This window comes from Psammomys obesus, unplaced genomic scaffold, assembly GCF_907164565.1.
Source record: "Psammomys obesus unplaced genomic scaffold, mPsaObe1.curated_primary_1811, whole genome shotgun sequence".
NCBI classification, from domain to species: Eukaryota; Metazoa; Chordata; class Mammalia; order Rodentia; family Muridae; genus Psammomys; species Psammomys obesus.
This window is the reverse complement of record NW_026596117.1, coordinates 27,787,368-27,802,074: the sequence shown is the minus strand read 5'-3', so window position 1 is coordinate 27,802,074 and position 14,707 is coordinate 27,787,368. Positions and strand designations below refer to the sequence as shown.

The following is a 14,707-nucleotide window of genomic DNA, read 5'->3' as shown; positions in this document are numbered from 1 at the left end:
GAGGGAAGCAGGTCAGACACCTGGGGGCAGGAGCTAATGCAGAGGCCGTGGAGGGGTGCTGCTTCCTGGTTTGCTCAGCTTGCTTTGTTATACCACCAAGGACCACCTGCCCACAACAGGCTGGTAACACCCACAATAGGCTGGGTCCTACCAGAGCTATCACTAAAAAAGGAAATGCCCTACAGGCTTGCCTGTAGCCCATCTTCTCTGCTGTGTTGGGATTTTTGTCTATTTCATTTCAAAGGTACTGTTATAGAAATTAGAGTCTTTGGAAACATCACACCCACAAGCATCCTTCCTGAATCTGAGAACTCCTGTATTCTTTACACAGGCAAAAAGAACCTTCTAGGGACTGGAAGGTTAAAAGCATTTGCTTTCCAGAGGTCTGACACACTCTTCTGGCCCCTTTAGGCATCAGGAATACATGCGTTGCACAGACATTCATGCAGGCAAAACACTCATACACAATTTTTTTTAACGTGTTTGTGTGTGTGGCTGCTTCCACTTGACCTAATCCAGGGACAGCCCAGGCTGGAGAGGGAGGGAGCAATAAGCAAAGCTCTCAGGAGGCTGGGCCTACTTGAGGATCCCAAACCAAGAACACAGCGCCTGAGAGTCCGACCGTGGGGAGTCCTCTAACCACGCGTTGTGGAAACGCTTCTCTCTGGAGACACATGAGCAAGTGTGGGGAGAAATTTCTGTGTGGCAACATGGGTCCTCTGGGAGACACCACAGGAGGTAACAGGGTGTTCCCCTGCTCTCTGTGAGGTCCTAAAATGTCCTGCTCTGAACACATCCAAACTTAGAGTTAGAGTGCCAGAAATATGTGACTGGGTTCCCAAGAGAGCAGGCATTTTAAGCCCATTACCACACACAGCTCATGGAGACGTGTGTATGACACAGGCCTCAAAAGCAGGAATGCTGAGGAGATGCCGGGCTGCGAACAAAGGGAACAGTCTGTGAACACAGCAGACAACCGAGCACACAAAACAACCATACTCCACGAACTGGCCAATACTTTATGTTGAAGTCATATTCTCAGCTGTGAAACTGCTCCCATTTTAAGACTAGGACCTAGCTGTTAAGGAAACACTTTTTAAATGAGGCATTAAGAACTCAGGGGTTGTGAGGCTTCTGTGAACTTACTGTACCACCTAGAGAACTTATTTACCCTCTCTGAGCTTGGTTTTTCCTTGAGAAAATACAGTACCTGCCTCGCTTATCTCACCGGGTTGTGGACAGAGCCCGTTGAGAGTGTTGGAAGTTTGATGCCCTATAAATTGGGCACCAATTATGTTAGAAATATTTGCAGTGTAGGAAGGGTGTTAGGATGGCAATGTAAAATCTGTCCTCAGGGTATCTGACACCTTAATGAAGTTTCCTTTGTTGCTAATCTACAAGAAGAGAACTCTGTCTTTAGTCTCTTGTACCTTTTAGCTTTGGGGGAACTTCTGGGAGGCATTGAAAACAAAGCAAATTATGATTTGAGGGAAAGGACTTTTTCTGAAACTTCATGTAGGCTTTAACTCTTGGCATGGATCTATACATTAAAATATCTAGCCAGTGATATTTTAAAAGACAGCAAGTGTTTGATCATCTTTCCCAAAGGAGTGTAGAAAACAGGAAAAACTTGGCAGGGCAGCCTCGCTAAGGAGCGGCATCTCAGCAGTCTTGACCAGCGACCCCTAATGTCCCCACTGGTTGCTTGGCAATTTTCAGGCATGCAGCACTGATGTCTGCAGAACACCATCCTTCAACCACACATGAGTCCCACAGCAGAGCCTGAGGCCTCCAAGTGTCTGTCTCTCTCTTAGGCTCTAGTGATGAGTGGTGGGTGAAGACTGGCCGAGCTTGCCAGCCAATGAAGGGAAGCTTCTCCTCTGGGCAAGGCGGGTGTCCTGCTCAACTGATAGGAGTCCGCCTAGCTTCGAGTCTGTCCATCCGCCACAGCGGAGCTAGGAGGAGGCATGGCTGTAGTATGAAGCGACAAGGCTGAGCTTAAGGGAGTCATGAGAGTTAGCAGACAGGTTGGACCACAGCAGACAGAGTCTAGACTGTGTGCAGATGAGGGTAGGGCACGCAGTCTTGGGTTCATGTCAACCTGAGGAGAAATGCTGTTTGTATAACATGTGACAGACTCTTAGGTTTGGGGGGACATTACCAGGCGATTATAGCAAGTATACTTCAGGGATAATCAGCGAGATTCCTCAACCCAGGTTCTTCCCTGGCTTTGATAGTCCTGGGTCCCACTCTGTTACCAAGGACTCGGGAACTCACTGGAAGAGCCAGTTGCGAATCAGCCCTATGAGCAAGTCATGGAATGCCGGTGCAGTCACTGATAATGGCCAGGGACGGTCAGACTGCAGGTAGAGCTGGGAGAAATTGGGGACAAAAGAATGATGTAGGAGGGCTGGAGAGATGGCTCAGTGGTTAAGAGCACCGTCTCCTTTCCCAGAGGTCCTGAGTTCAATTCCCAGCAACCACATGGTGGCTCACAACCATCCACAATGAGATCTGATGCACTCTTATGGCATGCAGGTGTACATTTGGATAGAGCACTCATCTACATAATAAATAAGTAAATCTCAAAAAAAGAATGATGTAGGAGAAATGAAGAGGGAAGACTGTCTCTGTTCAGACATGAGAACAGTACACTGATTTGTAAGAGTAAGTGTCTGTGTGTGTGTGTATGTGTGTGTGTACGTGTATGTACATGTATTACTTACTGTCTTGGTTTACTTGAAGCTTCACTAATTTAGAAAAATAAGTGGAATAAAACTATACCAAAAAAAAAAAAACTATACCAAAGAAAGCCTGAAGAAGTAATTGTATGCATTTAGTATAATGCATATTTTATATTAATTGGGTTTGGCGATTTGAGTTTATCCCTAATTAAAGATGTAAAAGGACAAAGGAACATGAAAATTTTCTAGTCAACATTTATTAATAAAGAAATACATAAAAGAACTCTTCTTCCTTGGGTAGGGCTTTTGTCGCTGCAGCAGCAATCAAAGCAGCTGTTGTGGTGGAGAGAGCAGGCCCGAAAGCCATCCTGTTGTCCCCAAGCCATGCCCCCTCACACACAGTGCTGACACACACACACACACCAAGAGCTATGTCTAGCTCTCTTAGACAGCAGGTCACTAAAACTTCAAGCAGCACGCTGCCAATTCCTCCTTTCCCCCTCGGGGCTGTGGAGATGGTAGGCAAATTGGTAGCTCCTGCCACCACCTCAGTGGGAACTGTGCATGGTGAATTTCCTGATTCAGCCTGCTGCTATGGGAGCCAACACCTTTCCTACCTCAGAAGGCCTACAGCCGCTATGGGAGCCGTCCATGATAATGATGACCTTTCCTGCTTCAGCCTACTGCCCTCACAGATGACTTTTTCTAAATTTTGGACTCTGTAGACTTTATAACCCCTCAAGGTGGAAAAGCAGCCAGACCCCTGCCTGAGGAAGTTCCTCCCCCAGACCTCTGTAGCTGTCATCTCATCCCAGATTACGAAAATTTGAGATGAAAAGTCTCAACAACAACAACAACAACAAAAAATCCACCAATCTCTGAGCAGGAGAACTGACCAATCTCTGAGCTTCCCACTAACACCCACCCAACCCCAGCAGGAGAACCGACCAATCCCTGAGCTCCCCCAAGCTCAGGACTTGAAATCCCACCAATCCTCACTCTGGTAATCTCTGCCCTAGAAAGCTCCAGCCCCTAAGAAATTCTATATAAAGGCTGTGTCTGCCTAGTTCCCTTCTTCTAGAAGCAAAGGCAGCCACTTCTGGATATGTCCCTCCTCTACTGGATTCATCCCACCAATAAATCTCTTTTAAGAGATTTACTGCCTACTGTGACTCACACATTGGAAGGAGGAGGAGGAGAAAAAGGAGGAAGAAAGAGAGAAGTACCAGAAAGTACTAGAAACATCACCACCTAGTCTGAGTGAAAAGAAAACCATTCTATAGATGATGTGTACTGGAGGATATTTGTGCCATTGAGACTAAAAATGCAGACAAAAGCAAGAATTACGGGTAGGCTGCTGGACTTCCAAGGCAGTAAAATTAGCTGTATCTAAACTGAGAGCTGCAAAAACACAGGGGGGACTTGAGATGAAGGGCCAGCCACAAAGAGAACAAATGGGAAAGTTCCTTGTGCAACAAGACGCAGCAGGCTCTGGCAGAGGGCTCCACTAGGACTTAGGAGGGTGGGGAGATGTCGAGGGCTCACCCTCCTCCCCAGCCCCACAAACCCCTCTCCCCACCCTCACAAACCCTCTATGACTCTCCCTGCTCTGTGATGCAGACCTGGCACTTATGGTGAGGCCCACTGAGGCAGCCTCAGATCTCAGCTGCCTCAGGCAGCTATGTGAGTCCCACTGTACAGAAGGATTTCACCTTCCTGAACAGCGCTCCTGAGCCATGGTTGAGCTTTGGCTCAGTCATCTTGGACACTGACCCACGGCCCCTTTCCGAGTGCAGAGGCTGCTTCTCCTGTGCCTATCACGCCTGATGCTGACTTCATTTTATCACTGTGGGAAAGCCAAGGCCTCAAAAAGGTGAGGTAATATGGTGAGGTAGTATAGTGAGCTCCCTAGAGAGAGTCTTTGTTGACGTGTTCCATTTCTATTCTCATGTCATTGGGTGAGTTTAAAGAGTTTGTCTCACAGAGATGCCTGAAAGGGGATGCTGAGGAGAGAAGAGAACACTGCTTCCCTAGGGCATGAGACCTGGATTCAAGGAGGACCAAGGTTTTCATCTGGACCCACAGTCCACCTCTCTGAGTGTAACTGAAAGTCCACAGTCTAGGACCAAGCACTGATTCCGAATCTCATTGACTTAGTCTCACGTGGTGGATTCTCTGAAGAGCAGTGTCTCCTGACACTCCATTTGCCCCGTTCCACCTCTCAAAGCCCTTCACCAGGCCTTTCCTTTGCAGCAGTAGAAAGCCCTAAGGGCCTTTGAGCAAAATGTGAAGCCTGAGCTTTGTCCCTAAGGCATGGTGCCTTCCAAGGTGCTGAGCTCTGGCTGCCGGCCTGAGTCTAGGCCTAGAGTAGAAGACTGGGGCTGAGAGGATCGACTGTGGACCTCACAATCTCCTCCTTCATTTCCCAAAGAAGGAACAAGTAAGAATGACTCTTTTGAAGTTAGGAAGTGGAGGGAAACTGTTATTTGCAGTCACTATTCTTGAATAACATGTCCAAGAGAAGCAAGAGAAGTTAATATTACCCTCATTGTTATATTCTTAGTATCAGGGAAGAATCAAGAGAAGACCACCAGTGGGTAACATTTGAAGCCAAAGTTCTCTCCATTCAACCTGAGCCCTCAAGGAGCACCCCGCCTGAGGACATGGGCCATGTTCTGATGATGTCATTTGCCAGACACAGTTCCTCTTAGGGGAAAAGGCCTAAGAGTCGCACGCCTCAGAGCCTTGGCTCTTGTGGTTTGAGTGAGGTGTCCCGTAGTCTCCAGCATTTGAATGCTTGGGCCCCAGTGGGTGGTGCTGCTTTGGGGGAGACTTAGGAGGTGTGGCCTTGCTTGGAGGGAGAGCATCTCACTGTGGCCCTGCTGTGAGAGCTCAACCAAGTGCTATTTCAAGTTTGCTCCCTCTGCTTCCTGCTTGAGATGTGAGTTCTCAGCTGTTCCTGCTGCCATATCTGTTGGCCTGCTGCCAGGAGTCTTGTCACAAGGCCTTCTTAACCCTCTGGGACTGTAAACCCAAATACATTCTCTCTTCTGTAAGCTGCTTTGGTCATGGCGTTCTATCACAGCAACAGAAAAGTAACTAAGACGGAAATGGTATGAAGCAGTTGGTGTGATGGGTGAAGCGCCTTGCTCCTGAGCGCTCAGCATCTTCTGTTTCCCATAAAAGGACTCTTGTAGAATCCTGTGTCTGCACTTTCATTTCGGTATTAGTTACTTTTACTGCCACCTCACAGCAATACCCTGATGGAGGCTACTTGAAGAAGGAAGAGTTTGTTTGGTTTATAGTTCAAGGTTACTTTGTTCTGGGGAAGCCAGAGGCAACAGGAGCTTGAGGCAGCTCACTACATTGTATCTGCAGTCAGGTGATATATGAGGGTACTCAGCCTTTTTTCTCCTTTGTGTGCAGTCCAGGACTCCAACCCATCAGTCAGTGCTGCCATTTAGTGTGGTTTCCCATCTCAGTAACATCACCTAGAACATGCCTCACAGACATGCCCAGGGATTTGTTTCTAAGGATTGTAAATCCCATCAAATTGACATTTGAGGTTAACACTCACATATGAACTACTGTTCTTGTTTTTCAGGCTGGAGAAGTTTCCAGAGAGAATCAGAAAGAGGGAAGAAGTTGTCTGTTCTGGAAAATTCAAGTATTTTTCCTTGTTCCCTTTGTAGCATGGTCTGTGCACCCTAAGTTCTCTGCACAGCATGCAAGAGCCTTGGGAAGGATAGTCGCCGAGAAGCACGCGTGGCTGGGAGCTTTGCAGAAACGGGTTTCTTTTAGGTCAGAGATGTGACAGCCCATGGCAGGCGTCAGGCTGAGGTCCTGTTCCTTGTACCTTGCTTTCTGAAGTCCCATGGGTAGGGATCATGATAGCAGCTGTTTGCTGTTTGCTGGGTCCTGCTGAGGTCAGCCAGCTGCAGTGCCTGGCCTCAGCAGGACATACTGCTCCATCTCTGGTCCCTTTGGCTTCTGAAGTCCTTGTAGCTGTTCTCAACCTTCCTGGACCATCTTGGAAACCCAATGCTAGCCCCTCTGTCTGAGCTTTTCCCCACCTTCCCCTCCATCCTGTCCCCCTCATTCTCACTGGGTAGCTCTCTGACACTCCCTGCCCCCCCCCCCCGCCCTTGGATTTGAAATTCCTATAGTGACCATTCCCAGCTGCGCACCCTTCCTTGCTGAAAGTGCTTCACACTCAAAAAAACAAAATTCCTGTTATCTGCTCAGAGCACTCTGTCTCCAGTAGGCAGCTCATCTCTTATTTGGATGTGGCAGTCCTCACTAGAACACAGGCCTTGTGAGATGGCCGCCCTGTGGCTCTCAGCAGGAGGAGGTAGCCCTGGATGGAAGATGGTGGAATGTTTCACAAACAGGGTCGGGCCCTATTTCTTTCCTTGTTCTCCTCATACAGGAACTCTTGAAGAAACAAATGAAAAAGAGAGCGACTGTCCAGACTCTGGAGAAGATGAAAAAGGAGGATGAGACATCTTCAGACCCCAAGAGCTCAAAATATCAATTCACAGCCCCATGGAACCTGCTGGATCCTACAATCATTGATCAGGGCACCCCAGTGCCAAAAATTGGCTTGAAGCTCAAAGGGAAACCAGGGAAGTTTGGGGTTTCTGACCAGCTCCTGTGTATGAAGATTCTGGGAGACAACCTCGGGCAGAAACACAGCCAGCTCTTCTGGGGTCTCCCCTCTCTCCACAGCGAGTCCATTGTGGCCACCGTACTGGTCCCCCTGGGCAGATACTCATTAGAACCTCATCTTGTACTCTTCAATGGGGTCTGTACAGCTGCTACAGCCCCAGTTCTGGACCACAGAGCTCCAGCCTTTCCCCAGTCTAGTACCTTGTCCCTCAACCTTGTACATCCTCAGCCCATCAAGCCCCAGCCACAGATTCTGGCTTTCACTCGGGTCCATACTCAGGCATGCATGCAATCCTCACTCTCTTCCATGCCACCACCATCTCTACCCTGTGGAAGTACCTGCCAAATACCACAGAACGGGACTATCTCTGATGTCTTGAATGGAAATGAACACCTGCAGTGCCACCTGTTGCAGAATCATCAAGATAGCTTGTGGGGTTTGGTCCCTGAATGCCAACATTATGAAACCTCCTTTGGCCTTCTAGTTCCCAGCTTTCTACTGGGCTGCCAGCCTTGGCAGAGCTGCACCTCCATCCCCGGGACTGACCATTTTCATTTCAGCAGTGAGCTTCAGAACAACCTGGAGCCCTGTGGGCCAAACAACCCAATCCCACCCTCATGCTTCCAGCCTTACAATAGGACAGAAGTACCGGAAGTGGTAGACCCACAGTTCATACCAACAGGAGCAGCTTCCCACGGCTACCAATGTGCTAAGCCTCCACACTCTGTGCACTGGGGCCACACCAACCTCAGGACCGACCTCAGGACCGGAGAAATGAGTCACTCGGAATGTTTCTGTGAGAGGGTCTCGATGAAGCCTCAGCTAAGAAAGGACGTAGCCAAGAACGTTGGCCAAATCCTAGGGAAATGCCCACTGGATGCTGCGCAGATGATCTCAGGGTGCTATGTGCTCAACAGCCTGAGTGCCACCCCTGAGGCAGAGGGGAAATGGGTGTGCCACTCAAGGACTGGCTTGGAAATCGAACGACTCAGCATCTTTAGGAAGAACTTGGACCAGCAGCAAGCGAGGAGCATCCTCAGGCTCCACGTGAGCCGAAAGTTCTGGCAGATCACCAGGGGTCGGATCCCTATCAGCGTGTGTTGCTCATGGCTAGCTCTGGATGTGCCTCCCTGGAACTCGACACTGGGAAACACTTACTGCGACACTGCCACTCCCAAAATCCCTCTTCTTGACCACAAGACCCAGAAGATGCTGGAAGCCCATCTCATAAGGTTCCGAGTGAGCCAGAAGTGGGGCCTCCCCCTCAAGGTCACTGAATCCATAAAGTTCTATATTTTGAGAGAAACCAAAAGATGGCCCCTTCCTCAGTCTGATTTCCCATTGTCTTCAAACAGTATTCCTGGAATGGATTTGAAAAGTAACCTCCCCAATCCCCTCAGTGGAAGCTCTAACCTTCCCCATGGAGACAAGATGGAAACAGCAAACTTAGCCGCCATCATATATCCTCTCGCTGTCTCACCTGTAGACAGCAAAAGAGAGGAGCCCCTGGGACCATCACACCGTAAAGCCATCTCTAAGGTTACAGAGCCGGTCCAGACAAAGGAGGATGACAGACCCAGCAAGCTGGACAGCGTGAGTCAGAATGATGCGACACTACAAAGCAGGCCCACACAGGAGCAGCCCACAAAGGAAGAAGTGGCTGGACCCAAACCAGAGAGTGAGGTGGCAATTTCTTCTCATATAGAAATCATGGAAGACAAACAGAGGGTGGGAAAGAGTCCAAACCATCTCTCAACACCGAAAATGTTCAGAAAAATCTTCATGGCTCAGGAGGTGAGTGTTCTCCTATCGGGATCTAGTGCTAACCAGTTGGAAAGCTCCATAGAGGGCAATGGAGATAGGAATAAAACAGTCTCTGTGTTGGAAAACTCGTCAGGGATGTCAGTTCTGGAAGAGCCAATGGTGTCGGACTCTGAGAGACAGTCGTGTGAGGAGCCGAACCCTAAGTTGGAGAATCAGCTGCAGAGCCAGACTGAAGGCTATGAAAGTGATGAATCCATTGCTTCAGACAGCATGACTGATTACTCACAGTCTTTCTCCAACAGCGTGTGTAGTGCGGATGGCTCGATGTTCAAGGATACTTATGTCTACCTCCATAACACCAGGATCAATGCAGATCCAGCGCAGAAGCCCAGGGTCTTCAAACACCTCTTAAAGAATCTCACACCAGCTGAGAAAAGACTGGCCTTACCAGAATGCAGAAAAGAACATGGTACAAGTGACACAGGATTAGGGGCGCCCAAAGCAGGAAAGAAGAGCCAACCCGTTAAAGGGAAATCAGACAAGAAGTCACACCCTTCTGAAAGTTACTTCAGAAAAAAGATAGAACAATTTTCCCAGTGGTTTTATTCCAGCAAAGACAGCACAAGACATAGATATGAGAAAGATAAGGCTCTCTTCATGAGCTGTGGGCCTCCCGAAGCCCATGAGCTCATGGCGTCCCTTGGCAAGCTCCTGGAGGATAAGCTATTGAATGAGCGCAAATCTAAGTGCTTGGAGTGGAGCCAGAAGGAGAGGCTACCAGCCCAGCCAGTGCCCATCAAGGGACAACTTTCTAACCCTGCGGCTGCCCAGCATGGAGAAGGGACAAGCAGCTGCTCCTGTCAGAAGACAGCCATCTCCCCAGCCCCAAGTTATAAGCTGAGTCCCAGACAGAAACGTCCTCACATATCCTTTGAGCAGCAGCCACAATTCCAGAGTTACTTGTCCTTCCCTGACTTCAGAGAGCCCTAGTTCTCTTCAAGCCCCCACATGCATAAAGGCATGCCATTTCATTACCCTCACATCTGCTAAAGGCGCTGTGATCGGCCTGACCCTTTTATAGGAACTGCAAAGGGAAATTTTTCACAATGGAACCCAGTTTTTGTTTAAATTTTTAAAAATATTTTCAGAGCAATACACCCTGTGATGAGAATAATCTATTTAACAAAACCAAGAATACATGTTTCTTCTGATAGTTTGGAGTTGTCTGTGTCTTGAACTGTGGGCCTGGCTTGTGGGATTGCTCAACACATGCTTAATGAAGGGCTTCTACTAAAATAGATGTCTAGTACCTTGTAGGGTGCTTGCCAGAACCTTCCCAGCTTAATTCTGGATCCTTTGATTTCACTGGTTTATGAAACATTTTTTTTTTTATTTTGGGATTTTCACACATGTATGTAATGAAATAATATTTATCCCACCATACTCCCCCACGTCCCCCATCCATCCACCATCCTCCACAGTGTCTCCATCTATCCACCATCCTCCACAGTGTCCCCATCTATCCACCATCCTCCACAGTGTCCCCATCTACCCACCATCCTCCACAGTGTCCTCACCATCCTCCACAGTGTCCCCATCTATCTACCATCCTCCCCACAGTGTTCCCATCTACCCACCATCCTCCACAGTGTCCCCATCTATCCACCATCCTCCCCACAGTGTCCCCCATCTAATCTACCATTGTCCCTGCAGCATCCCCCCAACACACACTCCATCCCAACTTCATGCCTAGGTTTAGCTAGTGCTGCCCATAGACATATAAGAATGGACCGTCAGGGCTGGAGAGATGGGTCAGAGATTAAGAGCACTGGATGCTCTTCCAGAGGCCCTGAGTTCAATTCCCAGCAACCATTATACATGGTGGTTCACAACCATCTATAATGAGATCTGGTGCCCTCTTCTGGTATGTACAAACAGACCATTGTGTACATAATAATAAATAAATCTTAAAAAAAAAAAAAAGTGGACTATCCTTTGGATCATGGGCAACCAACTGGTGGCCACATCTTCAAAAAAGGGATGACTCAATGATTAAAAGTTCTTGTTGTTCACCCATAGGACCTGAGTTTGGTTCCCATGATAATGTCAGGCAGCTCAGACCCACATGTAACCCCACCTTCAGGTGGGAGTGAGGCTGACTTGGTCTTGCATAGGCCCATGCAGGTAACCAGTGTGCCGTGAGTCCATGATTGTTTCAAAGCACTCTCCCACCCTCTTCCCTGCTGTCCCCAAGCCTTGGTGCTGGGCTTGACACAGGGCTAAGCTTGTCTCTTGTTCTCAGCACCTCACGCAGTTCTGCTTCTCTGCATTGACTGCTGCCAGCTGCTGAAAGACACTTCTCTGACCAAGGCAGACAGCAGCTCAGGTCTCCAGGGACAAGTGTGAGGCTTGGCTGCCTCCCTGTAAGTTATCAGTCAGGCCTGCTCCCAAGGCCTCCAAAACAACACAGACTGTGGTGCCCAGACTCTGTTGCTGAAGACACCACACACGGTGGCTGCAGGACACACAGAAAACAATCTTATACCAGCTGGGGGACTTCCAGCTGGCTGCCCTTCACGATGCTGACAGGCAGTGTGCAGGCTATGGGGGAGAGCAGAGACCAACAGTCTTCCCCAGCAAGTTCTGGGTGCTGCATGCTGCAACAGATCCTATTGGCACAAGTCTGAATGGATCCACAGGAGGGAATTTTATGCCTGGTACTGCAGTGCTGTTCAAAAGCCCACAGCAGGAGAGGTCATGCTCCGGAGGATAGAACTTGCTGTTTTTATTCTAAATGGTCATGCTGACAATCACCTTTCAGACATTTTATACTTGTACTCATTTTGTGCGTGTGTGTGTGTGTGTGTTTTTTCTAACACAGAGACTTATTCTGAAAATTCCCAGCCATTTTCTTTTTTTTTTAATTTATGTTATTTTTAGACATGGTTTCACTATATGGCCCCAGTTGGACTGGAATGGAACTTGCTATGTAAATCAGGCAAGGTTCAAACTCAAAGAGATCTGCCTGCCTTTTTTTAAATTAAATTTTTTTATTTCTGTGTGTGTGTGTGTGTGTGTGTGTGTGTGTGTGTGTGTGTGTGTGTGTTTATGTGGGGGTGCGCACTGAGACCAGAAGGAGGCATCAAGATCCCTCGAGCTGGAGCTGCAAGTAGCTGTGAGGTGCTCAGAGCCTCTGTAAGAGCAGGGGCTCTCTGCCTCTGAGACATCTTCACCAGCCTCCTCAGCCGATTTCAGGTGAGGAAAACCCTAAAATCCGGACCATGAAAGTGCTGTTTCCCTGTGCCCTCGCTATCCTACACAGCAGAGCTTCAGAGCTGAACACCTTCTGACACAGTAAGACAGAGCTGTCCCTGCGGCCCACAGGAAGTTTTGATTTGGCAGCATGAAGCCCAGGCTCTGAAGACCGTGATGGAGAGAACGCTTCCTCTCTGACCTCATCTTCGTGAGGATTTGAACATCATCTGCCCACAGGAGCCATCTCTCTGTCTCTCAAGAAGGGTGCGGTGAGGGTCCTGCTTCCCACTCTTACTGACACTGTGAGTAAGGGTAACACCCAGCATGCACCCTTCCCTCTTCATCTGCTCTTTACAGACAAAGACAGAACTTGCAGCTGTAAAGGGACTCAGGTATAAGACTATTTTTCTGATACTTCTGTTCTTAAAGACTACTAACTTGGAAATGTTCAACATCCTTAGTCATCAGGGAAATGCAAATCAAAACGACCCCAAGATTCCATCTTATACCCGTCAGGGAGGCTATGATCAAAAACTCAAGTGATAGCACTTGCTGGCAAGGATGTGGAGAAAGGGGAATGCTTCTTCATTGCTGGTGGAAGTGCAAACTTGTACAATCACTGTAGAAATCAATCTGGTAGTTTCTCAGAAATCTGGGAATAATTGTGTCTCAAGACCCAGCTATACCACTTCTGGACATATACCCAAAAGATGCCCCACCATACCACAAGGATCTTGCTTAATTATGTTCATAGCAACTTTATTTGTAATAGCCAGAAACTGGAAACAACCTAAATGTCCCTCAACCAAAGAATGGATAAAGAAAATGTGATACATTTACACAATGGAGACATCTTGAAATTTTCAGGAAAACAGATGGATCTAGAAAATATCTTGAGTGAGGTAACCAATCCCCAAAAGATATTCATGGTATGTACTCAGTCATAAGTATGTACTCACTCACTCACAAAGTACAGGTTAACCATGCTTTAATGCACAGACCCAAAGAAGCTAAGTTACAAGGAGGGCCCAAGGGAGGCAGTCTGCCTCTCCCTCAGAAGGAGAAAAAAAAAAGGTATGGGGGGGTGGAGGGAGCAGAGGTGGGGATTAGGAGTAGGAAGAAAGAAGGAGAGAGGGCCAGGTGAGAGAATGGAAATTGGAGGTGAGAGGCATCTCTGGGGTTTGCCAGAGAGCTGGGATAGGGGAGGCCCCAGGAAGTCTGGGGGAGGGGAGTTACCCTAGCTGAGACAGAGGGAGATATGGAGTCTGAAGGGGCCACTTCCTGTAGCCAGGCACAACTGCCAGTGGGGGGGATAAGGACACCAACCCAGCCACAGTACCTTCCACCCAAAATTTGCCCTGCCTACAAGATGTTCAGGAACAAAGATGGAGCAAAAGACTGAGGGCCTGGCCAACCAACTTTCAGGAAAATGGATGGATCTAGAAAATATCATCCTGAGAGAGGTAACCCAAACCGAAAAAGACACGCATGATATCCACATAATATAGGTGGATGTTAGCCATGAAGTACAGGACAACCATGCTACAGTCCACAGACCCAAAGGAGCTGTTACCCATCGATGGGTGATAACCAATTCCTGATACTATTAATGTGACTCTGCTATGGAGTCACATTAGGAGCCTAATGTAAGGCTGAGTGAAGCTGAGAGGCTTCACTCAGCAGCTGATGGAAACAGATGCAGGGACCCGCATTAGGCAGAGCTCAGGGAGTCCTATGGAAGAGTTGAGGGAGCTGGAGGGATCAAGGCCCCCACAAGACCTACAGAGTCAATCTGGGCCTATGGGGGCTCACAGAAACTGAACCACCAACTAAAGAGCATGTATGGGCTGGTCCTAGGCCCCTGCAGAGGTATGTGTAGTTTGGTCTCTGTGTGGGTCCCCCAATAACTGGAGCAGGGGACCTCTGTGACTCTGATGCCTGCCTTTGGATCCTGTCCCCCTGACTGGGCTGCCGTGTCTGACCTCAGTGAGAGAGGATGCTCCTAGTTTTGCAGCTACTTAATGTGCCAGGGCAGGTTGGTCCCCAGGGGGGACCTCCCCCTTCTCTGAGGAGGGGAGGGGAGAATGAGAGAGTGATATTCGAGGAGGGGGCCACTGGAAGGAAAGGGGGGCCTGCAATCAGGATGTAAACTCAATAAATAAAATTTTAAAAAATAATACAAATTAAATACTAATAGAAAGCCCCAAAACAAAAACAGACACGAAAAATACTGACTTGAATACTTCATAACTGCACAGTCTCTGTGTGAGGTGTGTGTTTACAGACCTGCACAGTCGCTGTGTGAGGTGTGTACGCACAGATTTTGCTGCCTTGG

General features: G+C 48.4%; 1 protein-coding gene across 1 annotated transcript in view; it reads left to right on the top strand.

Annotated features, from left to right (window-relative positions):
* Positions 1–14,707, top strand: part of LOC129692784 (spermatogenesis-associated protein 31D1-like) — a 31,419-nt gene that overhangs the window by 6,240 nt on the left and 10,472 nt on the right. Inside the window, exons 3-4 of the mRNA XM_055629268.1 lie at positions 7,114–9,976; positions 11,420–11,519. Coding sequence (XP_055485243.1) covers positions 7,114–9,976; positions 11,420–11,519 — 2,963 coding nt within the window. The remainder of the gene's footprint in view (positions 1–7,113; positions 9,977–11,419; positions 11,520–14,707) is intronic.